Below are 25,948 nucleotides of genomic sequence, written 5' to 3'. Positions count from 1 at the left end.
GGTTTGGGCCTCTTCAACATAACTGAAACACCAGCCCACTTGTGATGTACACAGAAGGTAACAGCTTCAGCAGAACAAAACAAAAGAAAAGGAGAAAAGAATTTGCTGAGACTACTTAATATTTTGATTTGGTTGGTTTGGTCCAACTCACATTTTTGACAGATACTTCTAAGACTACTTCCCTCCTCTGGTCTCTCTGCTCCCCCAGGGACCCCCCAGACCTCAAGTGGTGGTCCTGATGCATTGTATTACAAAATGAGGCCTATTTGCAAAGGAGAAGTCACAGAAGACATATGGGGTCAGTATTAAGGAACAGGCACAACAAAGAACACGGAGATGGTATTTCAAAAACACACAGAAAAGGACATTTCAGAGCACCAGTTAACTGCCCCTGGATGACTCAGTAAGATGAAATAGACAACAGAAAACTGAAAGGTAAACAGGATCCTTTGATATTTTAGCAAATTTGTAGAGTTTACCACCCTTCAGTACACTAAAAACAAATAGCACATCCACCTTCCTAAAGCAGACAAAAGATAACTACTGCAAACATATCCAGGATAACAAAACCATGGTTTACAACAGAAGCAGATCCTCTGCCAGGCACAACAGTTGCACACACATGACTTTCAGGACCTAGGCTGGGATCTCCAGCTCAAACTCTCTGGGAGACTAAGGCAATCTCTACTGCTGCCTATCCAGGGTAGGCAGGAAGCCAAAGCTGCTGCCGCCAAACTTGTTGAGCCAGTCCTCCCAACACTGGCCCACAATGCACTGCTTTGTGTTTGGAAATTGCTCAAAAGCTTTTGCTTCCAGCAACCGTGTGGAGCACTTGGGGAAAAATGCCAAAGGAGTCCAGGAAAGGCTATTGCCAGGCCACCATAGCAGTGCTGACACCCCAAATGCTCCCATGAGTCAGCAACATCACCCTGAGCCACTGTGATGATGAACAACACCACACTTCCTGCCAGACCTCTGCACGAAGTCATGACACTTCTCACACAAGTGCAGGAAAAGTCTTGGAGGGATTAAATTATAAATAAAACTGCTGATGCTGCACCTTACCGTCATGTCTTCCTATTTCACACTGAAGAGCACCATCTATCCAGGCTGTGATTTTGGCCCTTTCCTGGGATAGGGGCCTTTCTTCACATTGTTGTGGTTATCCACGACAATTTTGGATGGCATCAGCAGGACAGAGAATTGCAGTGTTGCACAGAGAACCCCTTTTGCATCCCAAGCAGTTGTAAACAAGGCTCAGATGAGACATGTTCACAGCACACTGAAGATTTTACTCCTGTGCTCTACTCTGAGGATAAAAGTAGTATTCTTATCTCCAAGGCTATCAAGCTAACACTTCAGATCATTAAATTCAGGCCACAAAAACAAGAGAAGAAACTTACAAGTTTTATTCCAGTAAATGATACAGTGGTCTGTGCCCCTACATTTCAGGGCACAAGGTGGGAGTCTGGCAGAACCAAAAAGAAACTTCCCACACAAGGACTGATGTGTTTAAGACTTCTTCAAACACCCCATGAAAATAGTGGTGCTGAAAGAGCCAGGCACAGTCAGCTGGCTGTTAAAGCAGGTTCTACAGAAGAAATATCAGACAAGAAGAGGGCTCTGCCCAGCCTAGATACAAACCATACTCAAACCATATCAGGTTCATCTCAGACATTAATATTTCCCCTAGAATCTCACAACACAGCTGGTAGTAAAAGTCCTCCTTCAATCACTTGGCCACAAAAAGTCACAACCCTGTATTTAGGACAAAAGTCTGCAATCCATTATATAAGCACATATTACACTGCTTTTGGTAGGCAACACAGATATACTAAATTTGGCTCAAAACTTCTCCTCTATAAATTACAAACTACAACATGGAACAGAAGCTCCTTAACAAGCAGGATTTCTAGACAGCTGATTTGAGTAACACAACTTCACAGAAATGAAACGCAAAATTGCTTTTGGGAATTCATCTTTAAGTATTTTATGAAGTAAATGCTGCCTATCAGGAAACTAATTTAGGTCTTTCCTCTCAAATACTTCCATTTAGTACCAGTGAGAGCAGGACAACTGCCATCTCTCTTAGCAGAGCAGAACAGACAACAAAGAATGTGTTCTATGTTTTAAAAAACAAATAATCTGAACATCTGTGTTGGTTTTGCATGGCCTAGTTTTTAGATTGGGGGGGGGCACAGAGGTGGCTTCTGTGAGAAGCTGCTGGAAGCTTCCACCATGTCCAGCAGAGTCAATCCCTGATGGCTCTGAAGATGGACATGGCACTGGCCAAAGCTGGGCCAATTAGAGATGATGGAAATGCCTCTGTGATAACATACTTAAGAAAAAAATCAAAACAAAGTGGGACACAGTTTTTTCCTAGCCAGGGAAGAGGAGGAGGTAAGAACGTGTGAGGGGAATAACATGGAGACACCAAGGTCAGTGAAGAAGGAGGGACAGGAGGTGCTCCAGGCGCCAGAGGTGAGATTCCTCTGCAGGCCATGGTGAGGGCCATGGTGAAGCAGCTGTGCCCCTGCAGCCTGTGGGGATCCCTGGGGGATGCAGAGATCCATCCACAGCCCATGGGGATCCACAGGGGATGCAGAGATCCATCCACAACCCCTGGGGATCCACGGGGGATGCAGAGATCCATCCACAGCCCATGGGGATCCCCGGGGGATGCAGAGATCCATCCACAGCCCGTGGGGATCCCCGGGGGATGCAGAGATCCATCCACAGCCCGTGGGGATCCCCGGGGGATGCAGAGATCCATCCACAGCCCCTGGGGGAGGTGCCCGTGCCAGAGCAGGTGGATGCCTGGAGGAGTCTGTGATCCATGGGAGACCTGGTGGAGAGAGGGGGCCCTGCTTCCAGGCTGGAGCAGCCTGTCCTTGGAGGACAGCACCCCGTGAAGAGTGACCCACACCCAGCAGTTCTGGGAGGACTGTTTGCCTGTGGGAGGGACTCACGTTTCAGCAGTTTGGAGAGGACTGCTGCTCATGAGATTGGAACCACATTGGAGAAGGTCTCAGGACCCCACAGTCTCACAGGGAAGGACTCCCCTCCCTGAGCAGTGGAAGAAAACCTTGGGTGATGAACTGACCAAACCCCCATGCCCTGTCTCCCTGCACTGTTGGTGGGAAGGAGGGAGGGGTTGGGGAAAGAAAAGGTGCTTTTAAGGGCTTATTTAACTTCTCATTATCCTCCTCTGATTTTGTTAGTAATAAATTCACTTTGTACGTCTATGTTGAGCCTGTTTTGCCCTTGGAGTGTTTTCTCCCAGTCCTTATCTCAACTCATGAAGCCTTCATTAAATTTTTCTCTCCTCTGCCCAGTTGTAACGGGGTGGGGGGGCGGGTGAGCAGCTGTCATGGGTGCCTGGAGTTTAGCCAGCGTTAAACCACAACAACATTCTAAATCCCAAAATTATATTCCTTATAAACCAAAGCCTAGAAAAGCTTTCTAGATGTCAGAGGCAAGTTAAACTCCTTTAATACATTTCTAGAGTCATTCTAATTGAACAGGAATGAAACAGATTATTTTAGCATTTCCTGTGAAAAGTGGGGAAATTCTTTGGAAAATTGTATTATTTTGAAAAGTGCTTTCCAAATTGTTTTACATGGCTGTCTCAATAATCCAACACCCACACTGTCTGACTGTTCGGAACACTTTCTATTCCTTTGACATATCCATCAAAAATACTACCAGTTAACCCAAATCTTTGCAGCATTTGAGGCTTCTAGGTATTCCAAACAACTACAGATAAAAAGAGTATTTGGTATGGAACACGTTTATGTATACTGTATAAATGATGCTTCTTTCTCCTTTTGGCATCATTTGCAACAGCCCTCCAGTAAGAGATAAAGATAAATGATGCTGTAAGTCTTGTTCAGCAGAGTAACCCAAATTCAAATGGTATTTTCTCCAGTTCACAAAGTTACTGGGAACCACCTCAGGAATGTTAGAAAAACTTCTGATTTCTATTACCTGGACTCCTGAAATAACTAATTACAAAAAAGGAATTAAAAAAAAATACTAACTAATAATAACAGCTAGTTCTTACTTTTTTAGTTTTCACAATACACCACTTACAACTGATCCTGATTTACACTGCCGTTATTCACTGACACAACATCTTTAACACTCAAACATAAACAAGATATAAGATCTATTATGCTATATAGTCTTGTAGGCAAACGTGTAAAAATCAGATCAGATTCACTCTGAAAAGATACAGAATCAAGCACAGTCCAGTGGATTCTAGATTTTCAGACCAAACACATGATGGAAAAATTCAGGTTCCCCTTTAATCAGCCATCACCTTGTTTTGGAAACAACTTTACGGTTAGAATACAACTATTATTTCACAAGTGTTCACTGAGCAGAGACAGAAGAGCTGCTTAATCCAGCATTACTAGGAGGCAAAAAAAAAAAAAGATTGCAGAACCACACCCTAGGTGTAAACTGATACAGATTTTCCTCTGTAGTTTTGCCTGAAACAATAGCCAGAGGGTGTAATTTAGGGTATATACACCTTGACAAAGCCATGCCTATAATATCTAGGGACTGACAATTAAATGTTTGCATATTGAAGTACCTTTGGTGTCTGTCTGATCACGAGGTTGCAGTGAACATGGCTGTGTCCTCTCTCACCCACTGAGCCCCACAATCTGGTCCTACATTCTCCTTCCAGTCACAAGAAAAACACTGCTGACTTCAGTGGCTCACAACAAGACCTCACATCCCCAGGTAACACTTAATAAACCAGCAGAACTCCCATCTTTCTATTCACAGCATCTACTACACCACTTATGCAGTCAATGGACAAAACTGTAGACTGGAAGTTAAATTTATGAAGGGTAAAATACAACAGAATTTGATGTCCATGGAAAGCAAACATCCAATTTACTGTGTATTCATCATAGGACTTGATTTTCAAATTTAACTCATTAAAGCCTCCACATTTCATTTCAAGGCAAGCTGCTATAGGACTTCCAGGCAACTGTATCTGCAAGAAAGCATCCAACCAGCTTGCTTGCAAAGAAAAAAGCCATGAGAGCTCTAGATTTCAGAACCAAAGCGCACAACATGGACTTAACCTCAAAATTGTTCCCTATAGAATTTTAGTCCTTCAGCTCCTTCGTACACATTTTTTCAGTGCCAGTTGAGAAAGCTGCATTTTCTGTTGTACTACAGACAGTCAATGAAGATTCAAGTCCTGCTTAGCAACAGAAGGAAGAGCAGATCAAGAACACTACACGTTTTCTGCCTATTATAATCTCCCCAGCAGAAAAAGCAGGCACAACCAATTATCCCTTTCCCCTATATTATCAATGAAGTTCGTCCATGGGCTATGCCAAAGCTACCAGAAGTGGAGATCAGGGTAGGGGTGAGCTTGTAAATAAACAATCTTTCTCATCTGGAGCACGTTACCACAAACCAGCTTATTCCACAGGGCTGATGGGCAGTGTGCACACACAAGTAACTGAGCATTTGAGTATTTCTAATCTACCTGAGACAATAACCCAGAATATTTGCCATTTCCAAAGCTAGCAATCATGACTCCAAGCAATGTGGAAGCAGCTGCATGTGCAGTTTACTTTGATGAAGTCATATCCTGTCATACCCTGTAGTGTCTGGGGTTACCACAAGTATCTGACTTGCCACAAGAATCAGTGTGAGAGCCACCATCACCAGTCCTGGCTCACAGCTGCACACAGCCTGCACAAGAAGGGACAGCTTTTGACTGGGCAAAGCCTTCTAGCAGGGGGAACACACATTACAATAGATTTATTGCCTTCCATGACAACTGCTTTTATAGTCATGCTACTCTGCTACATTAGACTATGAATTCCCTTTGTCAGATTTAAACACTTGCTGCTAAAAAACTTGAAGTACAAAGTTCTATTCATCTCTGTGCTGTCACCTACATTGTAGGAATGTCTAGGAAATAACATTTAATATCATACATATGGGGAACTTTCACAGCAGTGGATGATTTCATTCATTACATAGGAAGAGAAACAATTTTCAAGCATCCTAGAGATTATTTAGAATAGTTAATTACAAGTCAAATATTATAATGGTCTGTGAAAGACAAAATCTTTTCTGTCTTGTAAGAGACCAGATCACACCTATCCCCAGACAACCTTCAGCAGTTCCAGCCACAGGCTGGGCACAGCCAAGAGAGGTGTAAGAACTAGACACATTTGCTTTTATAGATCTGCTGCAATGGAAGAAATACCTTTCCAAATACTTACCTTACAGAGTAATCTGCATCCTCTTAACCCAGTTTATTTAAAAGTATCCCTCACTAAGCCTTTTTGTCTTTCCTGCTCTACTTAGAAGATAAAATTACCACCTTGTATGAAAGTCATATTTCTACATACTTATTGCATTGTTCTTCTCTCACTGAGTATTTGTTGTTAAATATAGCACAGAAACTACACAAAAGCCAATCTTTAATGAAGTGTTATCAAGATATCACCTCTTCTGCACAGGGATAACCTAGCTAATCATACATACCACTTAAGAAGCATTAGGTAACAGTGAATTCCTGACTGTTACGTATGTGTACAGACAACTATTTCAAAAGGTTCCTATAAAAAAGAAAATATCCTGCCTTCTCACATATTATGGACAGATCAAGACAGTTTTGTGGCTGCAGTTCCAGTCCAAGTCCCCAAGGCCTTGCAATATCACACTAATACTATGGTAATATCTAAAACCTGCAAAGTATCTTTAAAGCATATGAGATGACACAGTTCTAACTTGCAGTCTAACATCATAATATTCTATTTATAACATCTGACTCATCTTGCCAGAAATAATTAAATATTGTAAACAGAACTTGGATTTAAAGGAAAAAAATACCAAGAAAAAAAATTAGGGCAAATCACTGCAGAGAATTTCAAAAGTAACATCTTTCAAATTGCGTGTTTTTCAAGCAATCTCATAAAACCTCTACAATTTTCTTACACAGTTCAATGCAATTTTAAAGTCTCCCCATAATTGTTTTATGATAACCAGTCCACAAAACATTAAAATACTTTGTTTAAGTAGTCAACTAAAATGCAATGAAATGAAGAAGAGATTTATCTGATTACAGACTGTGAAGAGCTATGCAGAATGTCAAAAAAGAAGCATGGCACTTTCTATTGCTACCTTGAAATATTTATTTCAACCTATTTAAAATTCTTATAAGTGTATTTGCAGGTAGTCAAGGACTACAGAGCCCTCTAAGCATCTCTGACATGATATGACACAACAAAAACCAACTCAACTGAGCACCTCCCAAGGCTGAATAAAAACAAATTTAAATTTGAAATACGATGCTGTTTCTTATTTGTATTTACAACTTAGTATTGGAACAGAAGTTTCACCAGTTCTTTAATTATTTATGGAACCTGCTGCTGGGAAAATTCTAGACCTTGGGTCTATGTGATAAAGATACTTCTAGTGAGCCTCCCAGGCCTGGATTTCACTGCTCAACCCTGCCTAGAAAGAGCTCTAGAAGAACAAGGGTTCATCGCATGGCTCTTGGTACTGTCACAGCTCTGGTAACTTCCATTAACAGCAAGTAATATAATCAAACCTCAAAGCTTCTGCTGAATGCCCTAGAGGTTCACAGAACCTTTTTTTTTTAATCCCCAAGACATATTAGCTGTCAAAGACCAGAAGTTCAACTGTTACCAGGTGACACGATGCTGAAGAGAATTTGCTCCCACCTGCTCTCCTGACTGATTCCTACTGTCACTAAGCCTTCTAGAGCATCTTCTGAAGGAACCTACCCAAAACTGACAACCTGCATTCCCACAGAAAATTCAACACTTGCTTTATTAAAGACAGTATAGTCTGAAAGCTGTAAGACTGGTACTGCACCACATCACCCCACAGTCAACACCAATTCTGACCTGTGACCCAAGTTACAGATGTTTTGTCCTCCTCCTCAATTTGTTGCCAGTTAACTCTAAGCTATGGTGACAGTACAAGTAAAGTGCTTAAAATAGACAGTAACAAGGGAGTCACCTCTCTATGGATATAACATGCACACAAATACCCAAACAAACTAAAAAAAGGGGCTGTATGTGTAACTGAAAGAATGAGGTGCTTAAGCTGTAGTAGACAGCATAGTTTCAGCATGCACTGAATACACTGTAAGAAGAATTAAAAAGAAACACTCCATTTTAAATTGTCTAACCAAATCTCTTTTCTGCTCCCCATGCTTTTATTTTCCCATTTGAGATGCTATAGTTTCCTTTTTTATAGTTCTACGTATTTCAAAAAATTTTTATGAGTCAATATAAGAATATAGCAGACTTTTATCCCAACCACTTCAAAAGGGTTGTAAAAATTAATAAGTAATACTGTAAGTAATGATGATGTACATGGGTTGTCTCTCTCTGACTCTCTAACATAGATCTGGGGGTGGAGATGACTTGGGTTGGGGTTTCTTGTTTTGGATTTTTTTTCTATGTTTTTGTTTTATTTAAAGAAACATGTGTGATAAATGGTAGCAACTGAAAATTTACTCTGGGGAAAGTCAGAGGTTCTTGAGTGGTGGGAGAGTGTTATGCCCCCAACTCCAATAAACAACTTTGGTCCTCACTGTTTCTATCCACAGCTTCTCTACTCTTCCACAGAGCAAAATGAGCAAACCTGTTGTTAAATTTCGCAAGAAGCAACAGTTGCCTCCGTTGAAGCCTGTCAAAGTTACCACGCATGAACTCTACACTCACAGGCACAGTTCTATTTAGAGATCTTCTTCACAACAATGGGCTAGAAAAATTTTTAAAAGCAAACTAAATTCAGCACAGTTAGCAAGGATCTCCTGAAAAACTGTTTCAAGCACTGATTATGAGGCTTAATACAAAGAATCATTTTTTTTTCAAATCCATGTCAGGTACTACAGACACATCAACTTCCTTTTAAGATCTACTGCACCTCCAAGGTGAACTGAGTGTCTGAAAATGTTTTGGCTGCACCCAATGGCACTCATTCCCACTATCACACAAGTTTGGAAGATGCACTTCAGCAAAGTTTCATTTTAAAATATAGGAAAAATGCATGAAGAGGATGAGATTTTGTGCCTTGCTGTTTTGGAATTCATCTACATATTATATAATGCAACATGCTATCCTTGCTTCATCACAGCACAAGTGAGCAGCAGGAGATTCACACCTTTAGCTGGTTCACAAAGCAGTAAGTAATTAAGTGACTGCATGAGCCAAAAGATTCTGTCACATCAATTACATATGAAAATGACTAATAAGCACAATTGCTTCTAACATGTTCTTACCTTGATAGGAGTGCTCAGCACAAGAAGGTTTCAGTGTACAAAGTCCAAGTCAATTTTAAGGCTTACTTTAAAGTAAAATCTTCCCATCCCACTGGGCATCCCTCTCTCATTTCCATCTCCTGGGGATTTTCCATACCAAGTGCGAGTGAAGTCCATTGGGCCCATACCTTATTCCTGCAGCTCTGATTTCTACATCAAAGCTCAGTGTGGACTGTTACTGTCTCAAAAAGCAACATGTAGGAAAGTATCCAGCAAGTTTCTCACTCTGATGAAGATCTGTGAGGATCCCACCAGGAACAATTTAATATAACGTATTAGCAGAACAGAAAGCATATAAGAGCAGTGAAAAAGAAACAGGGAAGTATGAAGCACAAACACTGGGAGTCTGGGAAGCCCAAATTCAAATTCTAGTTCTTACTTCAGTGTGAGCTTGGTTATGACAAGGAGGGTTAGATACAGAAAAGGAGAGGTTTGAGACTATGAACTAATTTTAGTTTCCTGATCCCTGCATGGAACTAGCATCATTGACAGGTATTAAGGACTCATCAGGCTTCACAACCACTAAAATGCTGAGAGAAGAGCTGCCTGATCAGCAAATAGAAAGTGCCACTGACAAAGGTGTGCCTGAAATCCTGCCTCTCTCCACTGCTTGCAAATGTTGTCCTGGAATGACACAGTTACATCCTCCTTTATTCCTTTAGAAGAAATAACATGCATCATTCTTTTCCTTTAAAGCTTAACAAAAGGAGAAGCTGGCAATGTTAAGCCCCCTTTTTAATACAGTGTTACAACAAGAGGAACACTCACTCTTCATTCAGGAGACTCAGACTCAACTGCCTGCGAGGCTGAAATCCACATCTCGCATCAGGCACGCTGAGGATGAGGCCATTCCCACCAGGAGATGCAGAGAAACAGCATGTGGGAAAAGAAACAACTACCACCCATATCCCAGTGGGTACACAGGCCAGTGGGAGCCTGACAAATGTTAAATAAAGAAAATCGTTCTTGGTTTTGAACCCAATTCTAATATGTGGGCTGTAAAGTCATGTTCCTTCCTTTCCTCCCTCTCCAGGCCATGAATATTTAATTCTTTTATGCAAACTGGAAGAGTTGCAATGCAAGGTTAAATTAGCCTAAATAACCTTGAAATCCTTTAGTGAAGTTGGGCCTCGGAGTCAACTCCCAATCTGTAGAGAAATACCCCTCTTACATGAGGAGCTCTGTTATTACTTGTATTGAAAATACTGTGGGGTACCACGACAAAAAACTTGAGGTTAAAGTGGATTTAACAAAATTTATACTTTTGGTTCACCTTTCTCTGTTAAGAACCAAGGTTTAGACAATCCAATTATTTAATAAATGTTTGTTCCTCAATTTTAAATGCAAAATTCTTCCTGGGAAAAGGAATCAGTTACAGTATTTTCAAAGTTTTATTTGGTAGCACAACACATACGTATGCTGGCATGTTCGCTGCTCCCCTAGTTCCTTAAGTTAATTTAAACTTAATTAATACTACTTTAGCTCTGTTTTGCAGCAGGCCAAGCTCCTGCTACAGACCAGCTACAGGTATATGCCAAGTCAGTGTCTCACTCATATGTCATAAAGCAACCAAAATAAACAGACTTCTGGAAGCCTGACAGGACTACTAAGTTTCACTTTTAATTCTCAAAGTATTTTATGAACTTCCTTCAACTCATAACCCTACAAATCATTCACATGGTTGGAGTCAATGCAGAAAAGCTGTGTCTCAGTGATCAGCCTGTGCAAAAACAATTTCATAATCTCGCTCCAGAGGGAAAAAAATAGGATAGATTACTCTTTACCCTGCCAGCTAATCTTTAGAATCTGGAAACCTTAGATGCTTGCATTTTAAGAGGTAGAAATAAGACCAAATGTTTGAAAATCCTTATTGGTAAAATCTTTACTAGGACAATGTGCATGTTTATTATTGTAAATGCTGTTTTAGCACTTGAATGATTTGCCTATTCAGAAAAACGAATTACATATCCAGCACAACTATTAGATTGGAACTTGGCAATGAAGTAACAAGTGATTTTTCAAGTGCCTAAGAACTTAAGAAGATGGCAAAACAACACAAGTGAATGTGAATGCTGCAGCACAGCTGCCTATTGCATCTTTCTTCCATGCCACTGACTTTGATCCTAGAAACTATATTTTCCAAATTTTAGCAACATTAGGAATGCTACAAAAAATAGCCATTTTTATTCAGACTCAATACGGATCACTGTCTCCCAATCCCACTAGCCCATGACACATTGCTTTAGGTTTCACTTGCTGCTTGCAGCTCACAAGTCTGTAAGTGCTGAATCAGATCATCTCCTAAAGTCACTGGCAAGTTCTGCCTCCCGTGATTGTAAACCATGTTTACAAACCCAGTCTTCAATTTCTAACAACATCAGATAAATGACCTGGGTCTAACTGCTCCAGTATTTAAAACAGCTGGGCCTGTTCTCTGGCACATGTCTCAGGCAGTCAGAGGGAACCAAGAACCAACAATATTAAGAAAGGTTCTAAAACTTTCTCTGTTATAAAACAATTGTTAAACTGGAAAAACAAAAAACCAAAAATTAACTTCACAAATCACTCATCGCTTCCTTTTTTCCAATGCCTGTTAGAAAGTAAATAATAATCTATAGCTTTCATTCATCATCTGCTTACAACTCCAAGTAGCATTGTTACTCTTGCAACAAACTAGGCCGTAATGGGCTTTTGCTAATCACAGGTGAAAGGTCACTCTCATTTAGCAGAGTACCAAGCAATAAACACAACACATTGGCATGATAGAGAAAGGGATCAGTATCGAAATACTGACATGGATTATACCAAGAACAAAAATTATTGTAACTCAAGAGAAGATATTATCAGTGTTGATCACAGGGCTTCCTTAGGACAATTTATAGTCTAAAGACAAAAAAAAAAAAAAAGCCACATAGAAACACAGTGTAGACAGTCTATGCCCTAGCTCGCAGTTTTCAGAATATGTACTACTTTAATAATAATGCTAATAACACCAGTCACTGACAGGCCATCAGTCCTAAATCCAAACCGATAGGAAACACTGATCATTTCTCCTTCCCGTGCCTGACCCTCTCCTAAGTAGTTATGAGCAAGAAAACTTCTCCGCGCACTTTTCTTCAAGAATGAATCACACTCACCTTCTCGGCAAAGTCGCATTGCTTCTCGGTTTCTTCCATATTCCTTGAAACTTTCTTCTAATGCTGTTCCTAAAACCAAAAAGCCACAAGATCTCAATCCATGGAAAAGCCAGAAGGTAGGGCCGACCCCCCGTTCGTGACCTGTAGCCCATTCCCCCGTGGGCACACACAGGGACACGACAGTAAACACAGGAGCAGAGGGACTGTCAGCGGCGGGATGCCTCACCTGCGGCGGGAGCTCCCCGCCCCACGCAGCGGCTGAATCGAGGGCAGGAGGTGCCGGGCTCCGGGGACCGGCTCCGACCTCCTCGCACCGTGTCCCGGATTACAGGAACTGGGGCAGGCGCTGCCCGCTCCGCGCCACTCTCGAGCCCGGCCGGCGGGCGCGCACCGGACAACGAACTCGGCCGCGAACGCCGGGGGTGGGAACGGACCCAACCTCCCCGCCGGGCCCGGCACCCCGCCGTGCCGTCGCAGGGCCGCGCCCAGGGCACCCACAGCCCCGCGGGGTGCGCTGGAGAGGAGCGGGGTGGGAGGAGGGGGGAAGGGGGGGGTGGGGGGGGCGGCCACTCACCGTCGTTCCCGTGAAGTTTAGCAGCATCGACCCAGTGGCTCCAGGGCTGCCCGAGCATCGCCTCGGGGCTGGGCAGGGACCTGCGCTCCCCGACAGCCGCCATTGCCGCTGCGGTGGCGGCGGGGCCGGCGCCGCTCCCGCCTCCTCCGCCTCCTCCCTCGCCGTGGCGGGGCCGCCGCTGCCGCTGCCTGGCGGCCGCGCCGCGCTGCTCCCTCCTGACGTCACCCGCGGCCCGCGCCGACATTCTTTCCGCTGCTACAATGTAACGAGAAAAGTCAGCGGCCGCTTAAGGTGGCGCCGCGCTCTTAAGGCAGCGCCGCGGCGCTGTCAGACCGCCCGCTCGCTCTGCTTCCTCCCCGCGGGGAACCTGCGGCCCTGCGGCGGCGCCGACTCACCTCTGCGGCGGCCCAGGGGGCAGCGCCCGGGTGCCCATTATTGTGCGGGGAGCGCTGCCTTCCTCTTCACCATGTAGGTGAGGCGCGCTTGTGTTCGCGCTAACAAAGCGGAGGAAGGGAGCAGGGGCGGGCAGGGCTACGCCGCCTGCCAGACGTACCCCAGCTCCATGGGCCGCCTCGCTCCCTCCGCACCGCGGCCCCGCGACCCTACAAAAACAACGGCCGCATCACAACCCCGCCTGGCGCCCGCTGCCCCGGCGAGGGGGGCGGACCGGAGAGCGACGCGGCGGGCGGAGCCGGGCGGGCGCGCCCCGCCCTAATCGCCGATCCACCTTAAACCCGGCGCCTCCTTAAAGGCAGCGACGAGCAGGAAACTCGCTCCGGGCGGGCTTGTCCCAGTCCCTTCCCTTCCCTTCCCTTCCCTTCCCTTCCCTTCCCTTCCCTTCCCTTCCCTTCCCTTCCCTTCCCTTCCCTTCCCTTCCCTTCCCTCCGCTCTTTTCCCGGGGAGGCCGCCAAGCCCCGGGCTCAGGGGGGATACCGAGCGAGTTTCCTGCGCGCTGCTGCCGTCGTTATAACCGTAACCTGTCACCCAGGGAGAGGGTCTTGGCATTGGTATTCCACATTTCTTTTTTAAACAGATTTTTTTTTCCTTGACTAAACTTTGCCATGACGTCGAGCCGTGCTAAAAGCGAGGATTAAAGTACGCTGTCGTACCAGGTAACTCTTAGTAACAAAGTCTAAGTTTTGCAAAATCAAGTTCTTTGATAAAAAAAATCTGGATTTAGAATTCATTTATTACACGGTTTTCTCTTCACTGAAGTGTTCAAGTACCAGTGTCAAATTAAACTGTCAGGCTATGATCTGCAACGATTTCTGGCTATTCTTGATGCCACTGTCAGTAACAATATCCTCGAAGAACAGCTAAAAATATATAAACCTGATGTGCTGCCTCCTCTTTAGATACTCGAGAGCACGGGACTGACACTATCAGTGGAACTGCTCACAGATCTCATACACGTACTTGCAAAACTACACAGCAGAAATAAGAACTGCAAATGAATTTGTTTAACCTGCAGAGGTGCATATACATGCAGGCTTAGCTAATTTTCATTTCCTGTTTTCATTTGAAGTGTGAGACAAGCTAGAGATGTTTCTTTTCAAGTTTATGCATATAAAAGATCTATAAATTTAGGCCTATCACACCATAGTCATATGGGATAGGATAGGCTGTAATTATAAGAATAGTTTCAGTGTTCCACCCAACTGATAATTTATGTCACACTCAAGTTATCTCATAAAACTGCAGATCTAATACAGAATAGCTAGTGTGATTTTTCTCTCCCCCTGATCACTCCAAGTCTAACTTAACTCCTTCATAAAAGGCCAACACCATAAAATTCAGGCAAAGAGAGCAACACTGGCTTCTACTGCAGACATTTGCAGTAGAATGGTTAATTATCAAAGGCCATCAGCCTCTTGAGCTGGGCCCATCAGCCTCTTGAGCTGTCTGATGTTTCAGACAGTTATACTGGCTCTTCGCTGCCCTGTCTGTAGCTTCCCAAAACTCTTCATCTTAGTCTGAGCATGAATAAAGGTGTTCATGGAATCAGAGTCTAAAGATGAATGGAAGGCATTATTGTTTGATTCATTATCAAATAGCATACTTTATGATATAGAAAACTACTTATAATTAAAGCTAAGAACATCACTGGAAGAAAAATGTCTGTCAGGTGCTGAACAATTTCTGAACAGAACATCAGCTATTTTGTGGTATAGAAGCCAGATAGGAAAAAAAGTCTTTGACTGATTTCTTTCAAGCTTAGTTCTTCAACAGTGCTTCACAAATGGAGTCCAAGATAGCATCCATAGCTGGATTCAGACACCAGCCATAGGATAAAGCAAGGTACAGACAGACCTATATTCTCTGTGTCAAATATTCTCATTTATATTACAAACTTCATGCATGCAGCTCTCCTTTGTCCTGGAATAAGCTGTCAGAAAGCTGCCTCAGCTGCAGTTTGAAAAAGAAGCCTTGATATGTCCAAGTGTCCATCAAATTCATAAAGGGTTTTTCTGTTATTTACTTTACATAAATCATAAAGCAAATATAGTGACAAGTGACCAAACAGAGCCATAGAACACCATCACCTACCCTTTAACTGACAGTCAACCGTGGCAGATCGATTTAATGTTCGCACACCACATGATTCTTTTCTTTAAACATTACCAATGTATTTATGTCAAATTATGCAAAATTGGCAAAATTACATCAATTAACTAACTACATTAACAAGCCAATAGATTATCAACTTCTTTGTTTCTAAAGCTGACACTCATCAAGTTACTCAGAAGTGCCTCTTGCTTCAGAAGTACCAGCCACACACGTAAAAGCACATGCCACTGTTACTTCATACAGCTTTGATTATCCCCTTTATGGCTCTTCTCTTATCTTTCAATCTGGCTGTTACATTTTTTTCCCTCCCTCTTTCAGGGCTTTTCTTCTTTCTCTATATATTCCCACTCAAGATCTAATTCTGCAGTCTGGGCCTCAGCCTGTCCTTTAGTAAACCTTCCGCTACGGAAGTATTTTCTCACTGTGCCATGAGTACATCAGTGTTCCAATAGAGGAAGTGGCAGCAGGACCAGTTCATCAGTTCAGTGCCCAAGACCAATTAGTCAGACAGCAAAAATAGGGGCAGAAGCAAAACTAATTTTACAAGAACTGGAAGTGGCGAGAACTCTCCTTTCCTACAAAGAAATTGGGCTGAATGTGTTGTTTGGGTTCTTTAAATTAAGCACACTAGTTCAATTTTCTTACTTTGTTTCCATTATGCTGTACATGGATGCATCAATTATTTTAGGCAAAAAAAGGGAAACCCCTGAAAATCCATCATGTTAGAAGGAGATCAGAATTGAAAACACATGTACAAGCCATAGACTTTAACAGATGTGACTCTTACAAATCTGAGACATCCAGTTAGAAATGCAGTCATCCAAAGCTCCCTTGGTGGTCAGCAGAGACGAGGGGATACTTCTGGGATCAGTTTGGTCCCTCCTGGTGCAAAACACTATTTGAAGAAGCCTTTCTCTTCCCACTGACCACAGAAGTAGCCATGGGTGACCACACACATAAATTAGGCATCTGCATTAGACATCCAGAATTAAGTGGGGTGAATCTGGCCAGGAGTGGGGAGAACGTTCAAGTGTGGAAAACTGCCCAGAAGCCAATGCTTCTCTTTAACAGAACAAAAACGAGCTTGGAAATGCCACTGGTTCTAAGAATTTATCTGAGGAAGCAAAATAGCCCAAACAGTAGCATTGGGACTGAGCCAATGTGTGAAAAACCATTAACTGCTCATACCTGTGAATCAGAACAAGTATTCCGCAAACAGAGAGAAAACACAAGGAGGAGTTAAGCTCAAAGAGAAAGTAGAGAAGGAAAAATACGAGGCAGAAAATAGTGGATGATAGAGAGAAAATAGTCAAATAATGATGTGAAGAAAGCACAATAAACAAACAAAACATGTAACACGGCCTGCAAAAGCAAAGAAAGGAGACAAAAATAGAAAACAGAACATACAGAAAAGGAAAACCCACAGTTTTAAAGCTCACTAAGTAGATTTAAAAATATATTAAACATGGCTGGTAACACAATGATTAAATGTATACCTACAAACAGCATGCAACTGCAGAAAACTGCAGTGGATGGTTATTTCGTGGCATGACACTGCAGGCATTTTTTCACCTGTACCAGCAGGTTTCATTCTTTTGCCAGGTGGTCCAGGAAAGCCGTTCAAACAGGGAACACCTACTTCAGCTGTTCAGTTAGAACCTGTATGACAGCCTCCGTATAGGACCTGAGATATGACAACTCTTAACTGGAATGAAAAAGGAAGGATGAATCTGCAGTTGAACTCTTTTAAGAGCAGAAGTACAATGATACAATTCGCCAATGATTTTCCACAATGGAAGTGAAAGGATGTGAGAGTTGAAGTGCAAAGGGTGAGACAGGGAGAATCCATGGGGGTGTCACTTCATCAGTACTCAGAAGAAAGAAAAGAAGAAAGGAAAATAGTGAATTCACAAAAAGTCTGTGAAGGAGAATCTCTGAGGGGCATTATGGCACTAAACGACATCAAGCAAGTTAATTCTAGCCAAAAGGTATGAAATGACCAAGAAGGGCTAAAAACTAAGAACAAATAGACTTGTTGGTAGATGGGATTCAGGATAAAGTAACAACTTGAGCAGCTGACATGCTGAAGTCCTGACCCTACCATCAGCTCCTGCTGACAGCGCTGGAACAGGGAGCACATCCTGTGCATTTTAAAATGTATATCCAGTATGAGAAGTGTAAGACTATAATTGGGCAAGTATGGAAGCAAGAGATAAAAAGTTCACATAAATCTGAATATCCAGACAAAGACAGAACTACCCAGCTGCAACAAACAGACCATTTAATTTAAGCCCCATTATGAAAAAATATTAATACACTAAGAAAAACCCATTATGGTAACCTGTAGTTCACTCTGACATCCAGGAAATCAAGCAACTCCCTTTATAACTATACACAGGATTGTGGTCCTGCAAAATAATACTAATCATAAGCAGCACACAATAAAAAATTATATAAGAAATCATGCCAGCCTATTATCCTTTTTCCCACAGATCCTGGGAACAGGTTGATGTGTATAATTTTATTTATGAGTAACATTTCAAAGGTGAAAGTGGAGATGCTCAGAAGCATTGGGACATAGCTACTTTAAATGCTGGAATATAAATTATTGTGCATACCTACTATAAACCACCTGTACCAGGGGAAAGAACAATACTGTTAAGATTAGAAGAGTAACTTAAGGTATCCTTTTCTGAGAGGGAAGAACTGGGGAAGGGAGGCTAATAAGTAAATCTGCAAAGAATTCTGCATTAGGATGAGAATGCAAAAGATGTCCCTAAACATTTATCCAAACATCACAATAACACTTTTACACCCAAATTATAAGACAATGTCATTGCCATGCATTAAGAACCTAGCAAAAGACTACAACCACTTCCTTCTTTAGCTAACTTTTAAATATGTCTGCAAGAATTAATGACACAGTGATCTAAAGCAGAATAATGAATAGAGGAGCACAGATCTTTGCCCTGCTAATGTCACCACATACTGTCAATTCTTGAAGGGAAATTTACAGAGAAAACACTCTGTAGCGATACAAAGTTTCCAAGTGTTAAAGGTAAATAGGCAAAACTACACAGAATACAACCAGTTAATGATCTGGAAATCAAACTAATGTTTACAAATTTTACATAAGGTATTGAAATCACTTTTTGAATTTGAAAATGTTAAAACAATTTCAGTAACCTAACTGTGCAGATGAATCATTTTAATCAGAGGAATCATTAACAGGTATGACCTTGTAGATTCTCATTTATACACAGAGAATATGATATTACAGCTTAGAATTATTCAAGTACACAGCTATTCAGGCCAATTGTAACAAAACATTATTACTGGATTTCCATTTATTGAAACCAAAGCACTTAATGGGGACAATTTGGTACTACTGATCTTCTGCTGGAACCTAACTACCATGCAAGGTTTCATAACCCTGCCTGTTTTCTTGCCAATTTAAGACTCTGGGTCCAAGCACAGCTCACAGGACTCGAGTTCCTTGAGGCCATAGCCACGCTACCTATGATGGGAAGCTACTGAGGCCCCATACCCTCAGGTGTCTGATGTGCTTTCAACATCTAACCAAGGATCTTAAGAACCCTGGCACAAAGCAATTTCAATTTAAACTTTCTTCTCATGTTTGACTGCTATCTGCTGATGCTTTGATGATGCTACCTGTTAACAACAAAATATTACCCAAATTGGACATGGGCAGGTCTATGGGGCTTGACAGGATGCATGTGAGGGTGCTAAGAGTTTGAAAGGTCACAGATGGGGACCATGAGATTGCTGGCAAACTGGCTAAACTGCTGTTCTCAAAGGTTGGGAATGGCTCAAAATCAAATGGCAATCAGTCACAAACAGAGTTCCCTGGGGATCAATATTGGGCTCAATCCTATCTGATATCTTTTAGCATTATCTGGAAGATCGGAATAAATACATCATCAAGTTTGCAGGTGACACAAAAACTTGGAAAACAAATAGATCCACCAAAAATGTCCCTATGTACAGAGATTGTGACAGGCTGGAAGACTGACCATTTCAAGAGGCACATTAAGAAACTGGACAGGGTCCAGCAGAGAGCCAACAAAGTGATTAGAAGGTGGGAAAACTTTGTGAAAAAATGAGAAGGAATTGGGTTCGTTCAGCCTAAAGAAGAGAAGATTCAGGTGAGATGTAATCACAGTCTTCCAAGTAAAAGAAAATTATAGAAAAAATGGAGGTAACTCTCTTCATAAGGAACAAGGCAACAGGGCAAGAGGCAACAGGGAAAAGTTGTTTCAGAAGTTTTATCTAGATACAACAACAAAATGTTTACTGTGAGGACAACTAAATATTGGAACAGGCTGCCCAGAGAAATTGTAAACTCTCTCTTGCTGAAAATATTTAAACCTTAGCTTGACCAGGCCTCAGATAACCTGCCTTAAATAGAAGGCTGGAACAGATGATGTCCAGAGGATTGTCCTAGGATTGTATGAAAGCCTGATAGATGATGTGGCCCTATTCAGTGATGAGGAACAAGGAAAGAGAAAGAACAAAGCCAGTTTTTGCAACCCCAGACACTCTGGGTTCACTAAGCCACCTCTCAGGCTGCTAGAAAATCCAGGGAAGCATTTTGCTAAAAAAATTTCAGGTATTACAGTTTCCAATGTTACATATTGCAAGATCCAGACTGTAACAAACATTCCTCACAGTTCTTGAGCCTAGGTTAACTCTGCCACTTAAATAAGCTCTGCAGACCAGATCCATGCTACTGTAATGGCCCTTTCTGCTGCAATCTATTTTAGAATATACTAAAAGGTGATTTGCCCAGCAAATACTGGCCAGACTGTAATAGTCTGGATTCTTCATGTCTGTGCATAACAGTGAAGTCTTTTTTTTCATGGAGTTAAGCAAAAATATACAAAATGGTGAAATGCACATGATGATAAAGAGTAGAGATAAATGTAAGGGAAACAGAGAAAGAAACAGATAATCTTTCAATGAATTAGCAGTACCTGATAAAATAATCTGTACCAGCAGCCCTTCAGAAAAAATTTCAATTCATTATCATAATTTTCTCATTTTTCTAACATTCTGCAATGAACACTAGTCATGCAGAATAAACCCATTCTGTTAGGCAACTGTACAGTCTTACCTCAGATTACAATTCTACTTTCTGAATTTGTAAAATAAAAGGACTGATGCAGCTGGTAGGCTATGGCATATGCCAGAGCCTAAGAGCCTTCAAATGCTTTAACATATCATGGAAACAGAAAAAATAATTATTCAGAAAATGAAGGTTACTTCTTCTAAAATATAAAAAATAATAAATTTAAAATACTGATTCTATTATATTCCCTATCTGCCACAATTTACTTTTCCAAATCACTTCACCTAATTGCTTGAAAGATATAATCCAGTTTAGTTTCATTTTTTGAAGTTTGGCAGTTGCATGCCAAGTTGAACTCCTTTTAGGTTGACTGTAAGGTTGCTTTATTTCCCACTGAAACACACATTAAACATCTGCATTTAAAAAAAGTCTCCCCACTGCATCTGGTAACACTTCAGACTTGCTTTGCAACCCTGCTAATATCCTGTTCTCTACACTTCTCACATCTAAAGCATGAGAATCTTTTGCTCGAGGAAAATATTTGGTTAAGCATGTCACAGTACCTTGAAAGTAGGGTGAATCACTGGGTTGATTTATCAATTTATCTTCATCTGTTCAGATTTTGGAAGCTTATCCTAACTTGTACCTGATTAATTCTGAAAGAAAAGAAAAAGAGTACAGCACTAAGACATCTGAAACCTTAACTCCGTTTCCTAACGATAAATGTATCTATTTAAAAACTAATACAAAGCATTTTATCAATTTTACAAAAACAGTTTGTGCAATGGATTTCAAATTGAAAGGTAATCAGGGAGCTGTTATGGTGTCTTCTGTACAGAGCAGCTCTCTAAATGGCAGTCTGACATTACCAGAAAGGTATGCATTGGATGAAACCTCAATCTTCAGCCCAGTTACTGCAATTGCATCGACTCTTACTGAACAGATTCTCAAGCAGATGGTTGTGTCTGTAACACAAGCTGGAAACACAACAGGGCTGGATTTTCTGCACAGGATTTTTCTAAAATACAGCACAACTCCAAGAACAGGGCCTTTACCACCATGCCACAGAACGTGGAGAGCTAAAAACGATCCTTCATGTAATCAACATCAGGGACTATCACTGTACCACTAATGAAGAATTTAGAGACATGTATAGATTGAGGCCTTCCCACAAACAGGACCTTTATCATCTCAAGCTCAGGTTTTTAAGATCCTTTCATTCAATGCTTATAAACTGGATTATATAAAATAAACTTAAGCCCAGTTTGCTTTGGTTTAGCATAAATCAGTGCCTAACTGGTTAAAGCTAAACCAAAGCCCTGTTAAAACTTAGAAAAAAGTACAACTATTTTCATGCACAGGTTATATTTAAGATCAATTAATTGATTTTTTCAAGTGCTTTGAAATGAAACTGCTGATCATTTTTTCATCACTAAAAAGCCATGAAGATACATATAAATAAGCCAACATAGCACTGGGACTGGATGACACTTCATAGAAAACTATTTTTTTCCCCCTCAAAGGCCTAAAGTACAGACAAGAGGAATGCAGTCCAAGAGGGCATCCACGCTGTCCCCCAGTCTGTAGGGCTCTGCTCCAGTGGAAGGTGCAGAATGAAGCTTTTCCTGGCTTCCGGCTGCTCCTCTGGGAAGATGTCTGCTAACTAAGTTTAAGTCTTTAAAGTCTTCTTATGCACTGAGGATAAACCCTTTTTTCATCTTTTCCTTTAAACTGTAGCTTAGTAGCTAACATTACCTCAACAAAGATCCTCTGGAGATATATTTACTATTTCTAGGATTGACTCTGCTCAGTGACATAACTGATCCTAACAAGAACATCCTCAATTATATCCTAGTTACTGCATAAAATCCAAATTTTTCTTGTTTTCAGTGGACAAGACTTGAGAGCAAGTCCAGGATTATTTTTTTCTCTCTTCTGCAGGCACTGTCTTGCTTTATGCTTAATAGAAGTGATCATTAGCAAATTCCTTTATTAGTAGAAGTCTCAGAAAATGCTGTACTTTCTTGTTACACATACAAATCTCACTGAATACTACAGTATAAAATTTCTCTTCAACTCCTGCTGCTGCTAACTAGGAAAATGCAACACAGTGTTTATCAAAAATCCTTTTTGTCCTTTGTTAGTTTAGGACAGGAGACTCCGAACTGATATGGATCATCCCCTTCCCAGAAGATCATTCAATGTTTAGCCTCAAAGTCCCAAGCCCTTTGAGCATATGACCTACCTGCTGTGCAAGTAACTCACTCCCCTTCTCTACCCCAATTTTTTTAGGGGATATGAGAGCTCTGCATGCAAAACACTCATTCTTTTATCCTGATGTAAATGTTACTTTCTCATAAAAGGCAAGTTCTGTTCCTTCATGCAAAAATGAAAACAAAAACTGTAAGTCAGAAGACATCTCAAAAGACTTACAAGTCTAGAAATAGGGTAGTAAAGAAACAGACAAGACAAGGGTGAAGGAAGGATCAGCAAAAATTTTATTCCTGTATATAAAAGATCAGAGCATACTATGTCACCACCTGTGAATTTTGCTGTAGGGATTACACCTGCAGTTGAGTTTGAAAGAAGTTAAAAGAATAAGTTTCAAAAGAATAAACTGACACCTTAATGACCCTTTACAGAGAACTCTTTCTCTGGAAAATGGGTGGCAGAGAACAGGAATGATTCTTGTTGAGAATTTACAGCAAGTCAATTACAACCACAACTGTCAGTAGAGAGTAATGCAAGGAAGTCGTGGGATGATTGAGAACAAGCCAGGTGGAGCTCTCTCCTTGGTACCCTGGAAAAGGGAGAGCTAGTTGAAAGGTGGAAAATGACAAAAATAGCCAAAGCAGCAATCCAGGAAAATGGGAAAAGCCCTGCATTTCCAAACCAGTGAAGCATTATGTCACTCTCATTGCCTGACTATCAAAGAAACTTGGATGAAATTGCTACTTAATACTTTGAAGAGTTACTGATATGCACGACAAAAAAAACACAGCCTGGCAGAGCAAAAGCTATACTCCAGTCAAAACTGTATCTACACAGATTACATATCATATAGGAGAGTTACAATTATGAATGCATATTATCCATTTAAGGGGAAACACATTTACATGAAAATTGTAATTGCAAATCAACTCATTAAAATAAAGAAAATGGAAATGTATGTGATAGAGCATCCCTAACTTTTGAAAGCATCAAAACTAATGCCTCAGCTATCATGGTCCTTTAACTCTGTTTCTTTTCAGGTGCCAGAAATATGCACCAAAGAATGTGCCTAAATTTTGGAACACTCTTTCATCTATGTTATCTACTAAATATTCAAATTTAAGATAAAATACAAAGGTTATATTTATATAAACAAGGATGTGAACATGCAGGGTATAACCATACCCAGTACTGGGCTTCATGTAGGTATTTTATAGGTCTGGGGATAACCTCACAAGGTCTCATTCTGCCCCTTGGAGAGGCAGGAGCAGGAGGTGTGTGTGGAGGGAGCAGGAGCCAGGCAGCAGCAGGCCAGGGGCTGCTGTTATGGCCAGCTGGCAGCTCAAGGGTAAATCCCAGCAGTTCTTGGGCTAACCCTGGCTGTGCTGGGGACTGACTCTGAACCCACCAACTACAGAATCTCAGGGCGTCAAAGACGGTATCAGAACCAACAATTGCATAACTGGCCCTGCTAGTCTCTCCAGGAGACACAATTCTTCATGTCTTCACAGACTTAAAAACAACTACCAGCTCCATGTTTCAGAGATGAAATACCAAACTTCTGTAAACACCAATTACAAAATTACAGCTTCTCAAGATTTCATGTATTTCCTATATTCCTAACACCAATAGCAAGTGTTTCTCAGAATTAACTAAATATTTACTATTATTTGTGCAAACACAAATGCAACAGAATACTTGGTGTAAAATATAATGGTACAAGTTATTCTGAAACTATTTCAAACATGCATAGGTATCTTAATTAATAATGAGAAAGGTCAAACTTTAATAACTAATACACTAGTTACTACATAACTAATACCTTAATAAATGGAGAAGCAATAACACCTTTTGGATAATTGATAAAAATTGCAAAATAATTATGTACAGCAAAGTGCACTTGATGGGTCTTAACTTTGACTACCATAATTTTCCTTTGTCTAATGACAACAGGCAACGACCAGCTTTCATTATCTTCCTCAACAAATCATGTCATCACTGATTTTATCTTCCAACAATTTCTCTCTTAACTTAGAAGTCTTCTTCAGCAGTAAGATTAACAAAATCATAAGAACCCTTTGCATATTCCACTTCAACAATTTAAGTAAAACCACACAAAGCATTGAACAGAAAGGTAAAAAACATACCTCGTTTCAGAAATAATGCAAGATTTTCTATAAACAAGTATTTTATCTTATATTTCAAAACACATCTTGCAGTATGATTCATGCTACTATTTATTTGAAAGTTCAATCCATAAAACACAGTATCTTACTGCAGCAAACTAAGATAAATATGGACAGTTGAAATTATGTTAATACGTTTCTTTTAAAATGGTATTTATATATGTCTGTAGAGAAGAAAAAGATATTTTCTGCATTTTAAGCCACGGGACTATTTCATACCAATTACAACTTGTATTACATCAGAAACACAAACAATGAAAGCATTGTAGATAGCAGTAAGACACTGGACATAATGATTTTCCATTTTTAAAATAAAAAAAAACCTGATTGGATCATTTAAAAGGGTGCGTGAAATAAAACAGTAATGAAGTAAAAAACTAAGAAAAATATACAAACATATAATATAAACATATTTTTCAGGACAGAAAGGCATAGCTAATCAAGGCAATTGAGAGCACATGAATAATATGATTTGCAAAAATTATTACTGAGCTTCTCTGTTAAAGGTAATATTATTCAAACAACACTGTCACAGTTATTGCAGATTAAGGTTTTCAAATGAGTTCCTTGTGTATATCATTATTTTGAGTGGCTGCATTTTATCTGTCTAATTTTAAATTACTGCAGGCAGATGAAAGTCATCCTAAAATCTCACTCATAATTCAGGTTCGGTACCACTAACCTTAACAGAGATGCTGGTTCCTACACACGTACAACACTATTCCCAATGTAAACAAAGGACACTGGCATGCACCCCAGGCTAAGGATGCATTTTTCAAACACCTTTCTGACTGTTCCATTTTATGGTGATGCAATATGACCTACATTTTCAACGGCCAAAGAGAG

At 40.9% G+C, this 25,948-nt stretch overlaps 1 protein-coding gene across 4 annotated transcripts in view; it reads right to left on the bottom strand.

Annotated features, from left to right (window-relative positions):
* ATXN7 (ataxin 7) overlaps positions 1 to 25,948 on the bottom strand; it is an 87,911-nt gene that overhangs the window by 47,994 nt on the left and 13,969 nt on the right. For 3 of the 4 annotated variants that reach the window (XM_069028272.1, XM_069028276.1, XM_069028275.1), the window contains exons 1-3: positions 13,444 to 13,648; positions 13,049 to 13,303; positions 12,475 to 12,543 (exon numbers count right to left, since the gene is read on the bottom strand). In XM_069028272.1, coding sequence (XP_068884373.1) covers positions 12,475 to 12,543; positions 13,049 to 13,292 — 313 coding nt within the window. In that variant the 5' untranslated portion in view covers positions 13,293 to 13,303; positions 13,444 to 13,648. Of the gene's footprint in view, positions 1 to 12,474; positions 12,544 to 13,048; positions 13,304 to 13,443; positions 13,649 to 21,268; positions 21,362 to 25,948 lie in introns of those variants that run through there. The other variant, XM_069028273.1, reaches the window with a different exon arrangement.

This window comes from Aphelocoma coerulescens, chromosome 12 (assembly GCF_041296385.1).
Source record: "Aphelocoma coerulescens isolate FSJ_1873_10779 chromosome 12, UR_Acoe_1.0, whole genome shotgun sequence".
NCBI lineage: Eukaryota > Metazoa > Chordata > Aves > Passeriformes > Corvidae > Aphelocoma > Aphelocoma coerulescens.
The sequence above is the reverse complement of the archived record's forward strand: the minus strand, read 5'-3'. Positions and strand labels throughout refer to the sequence as shown.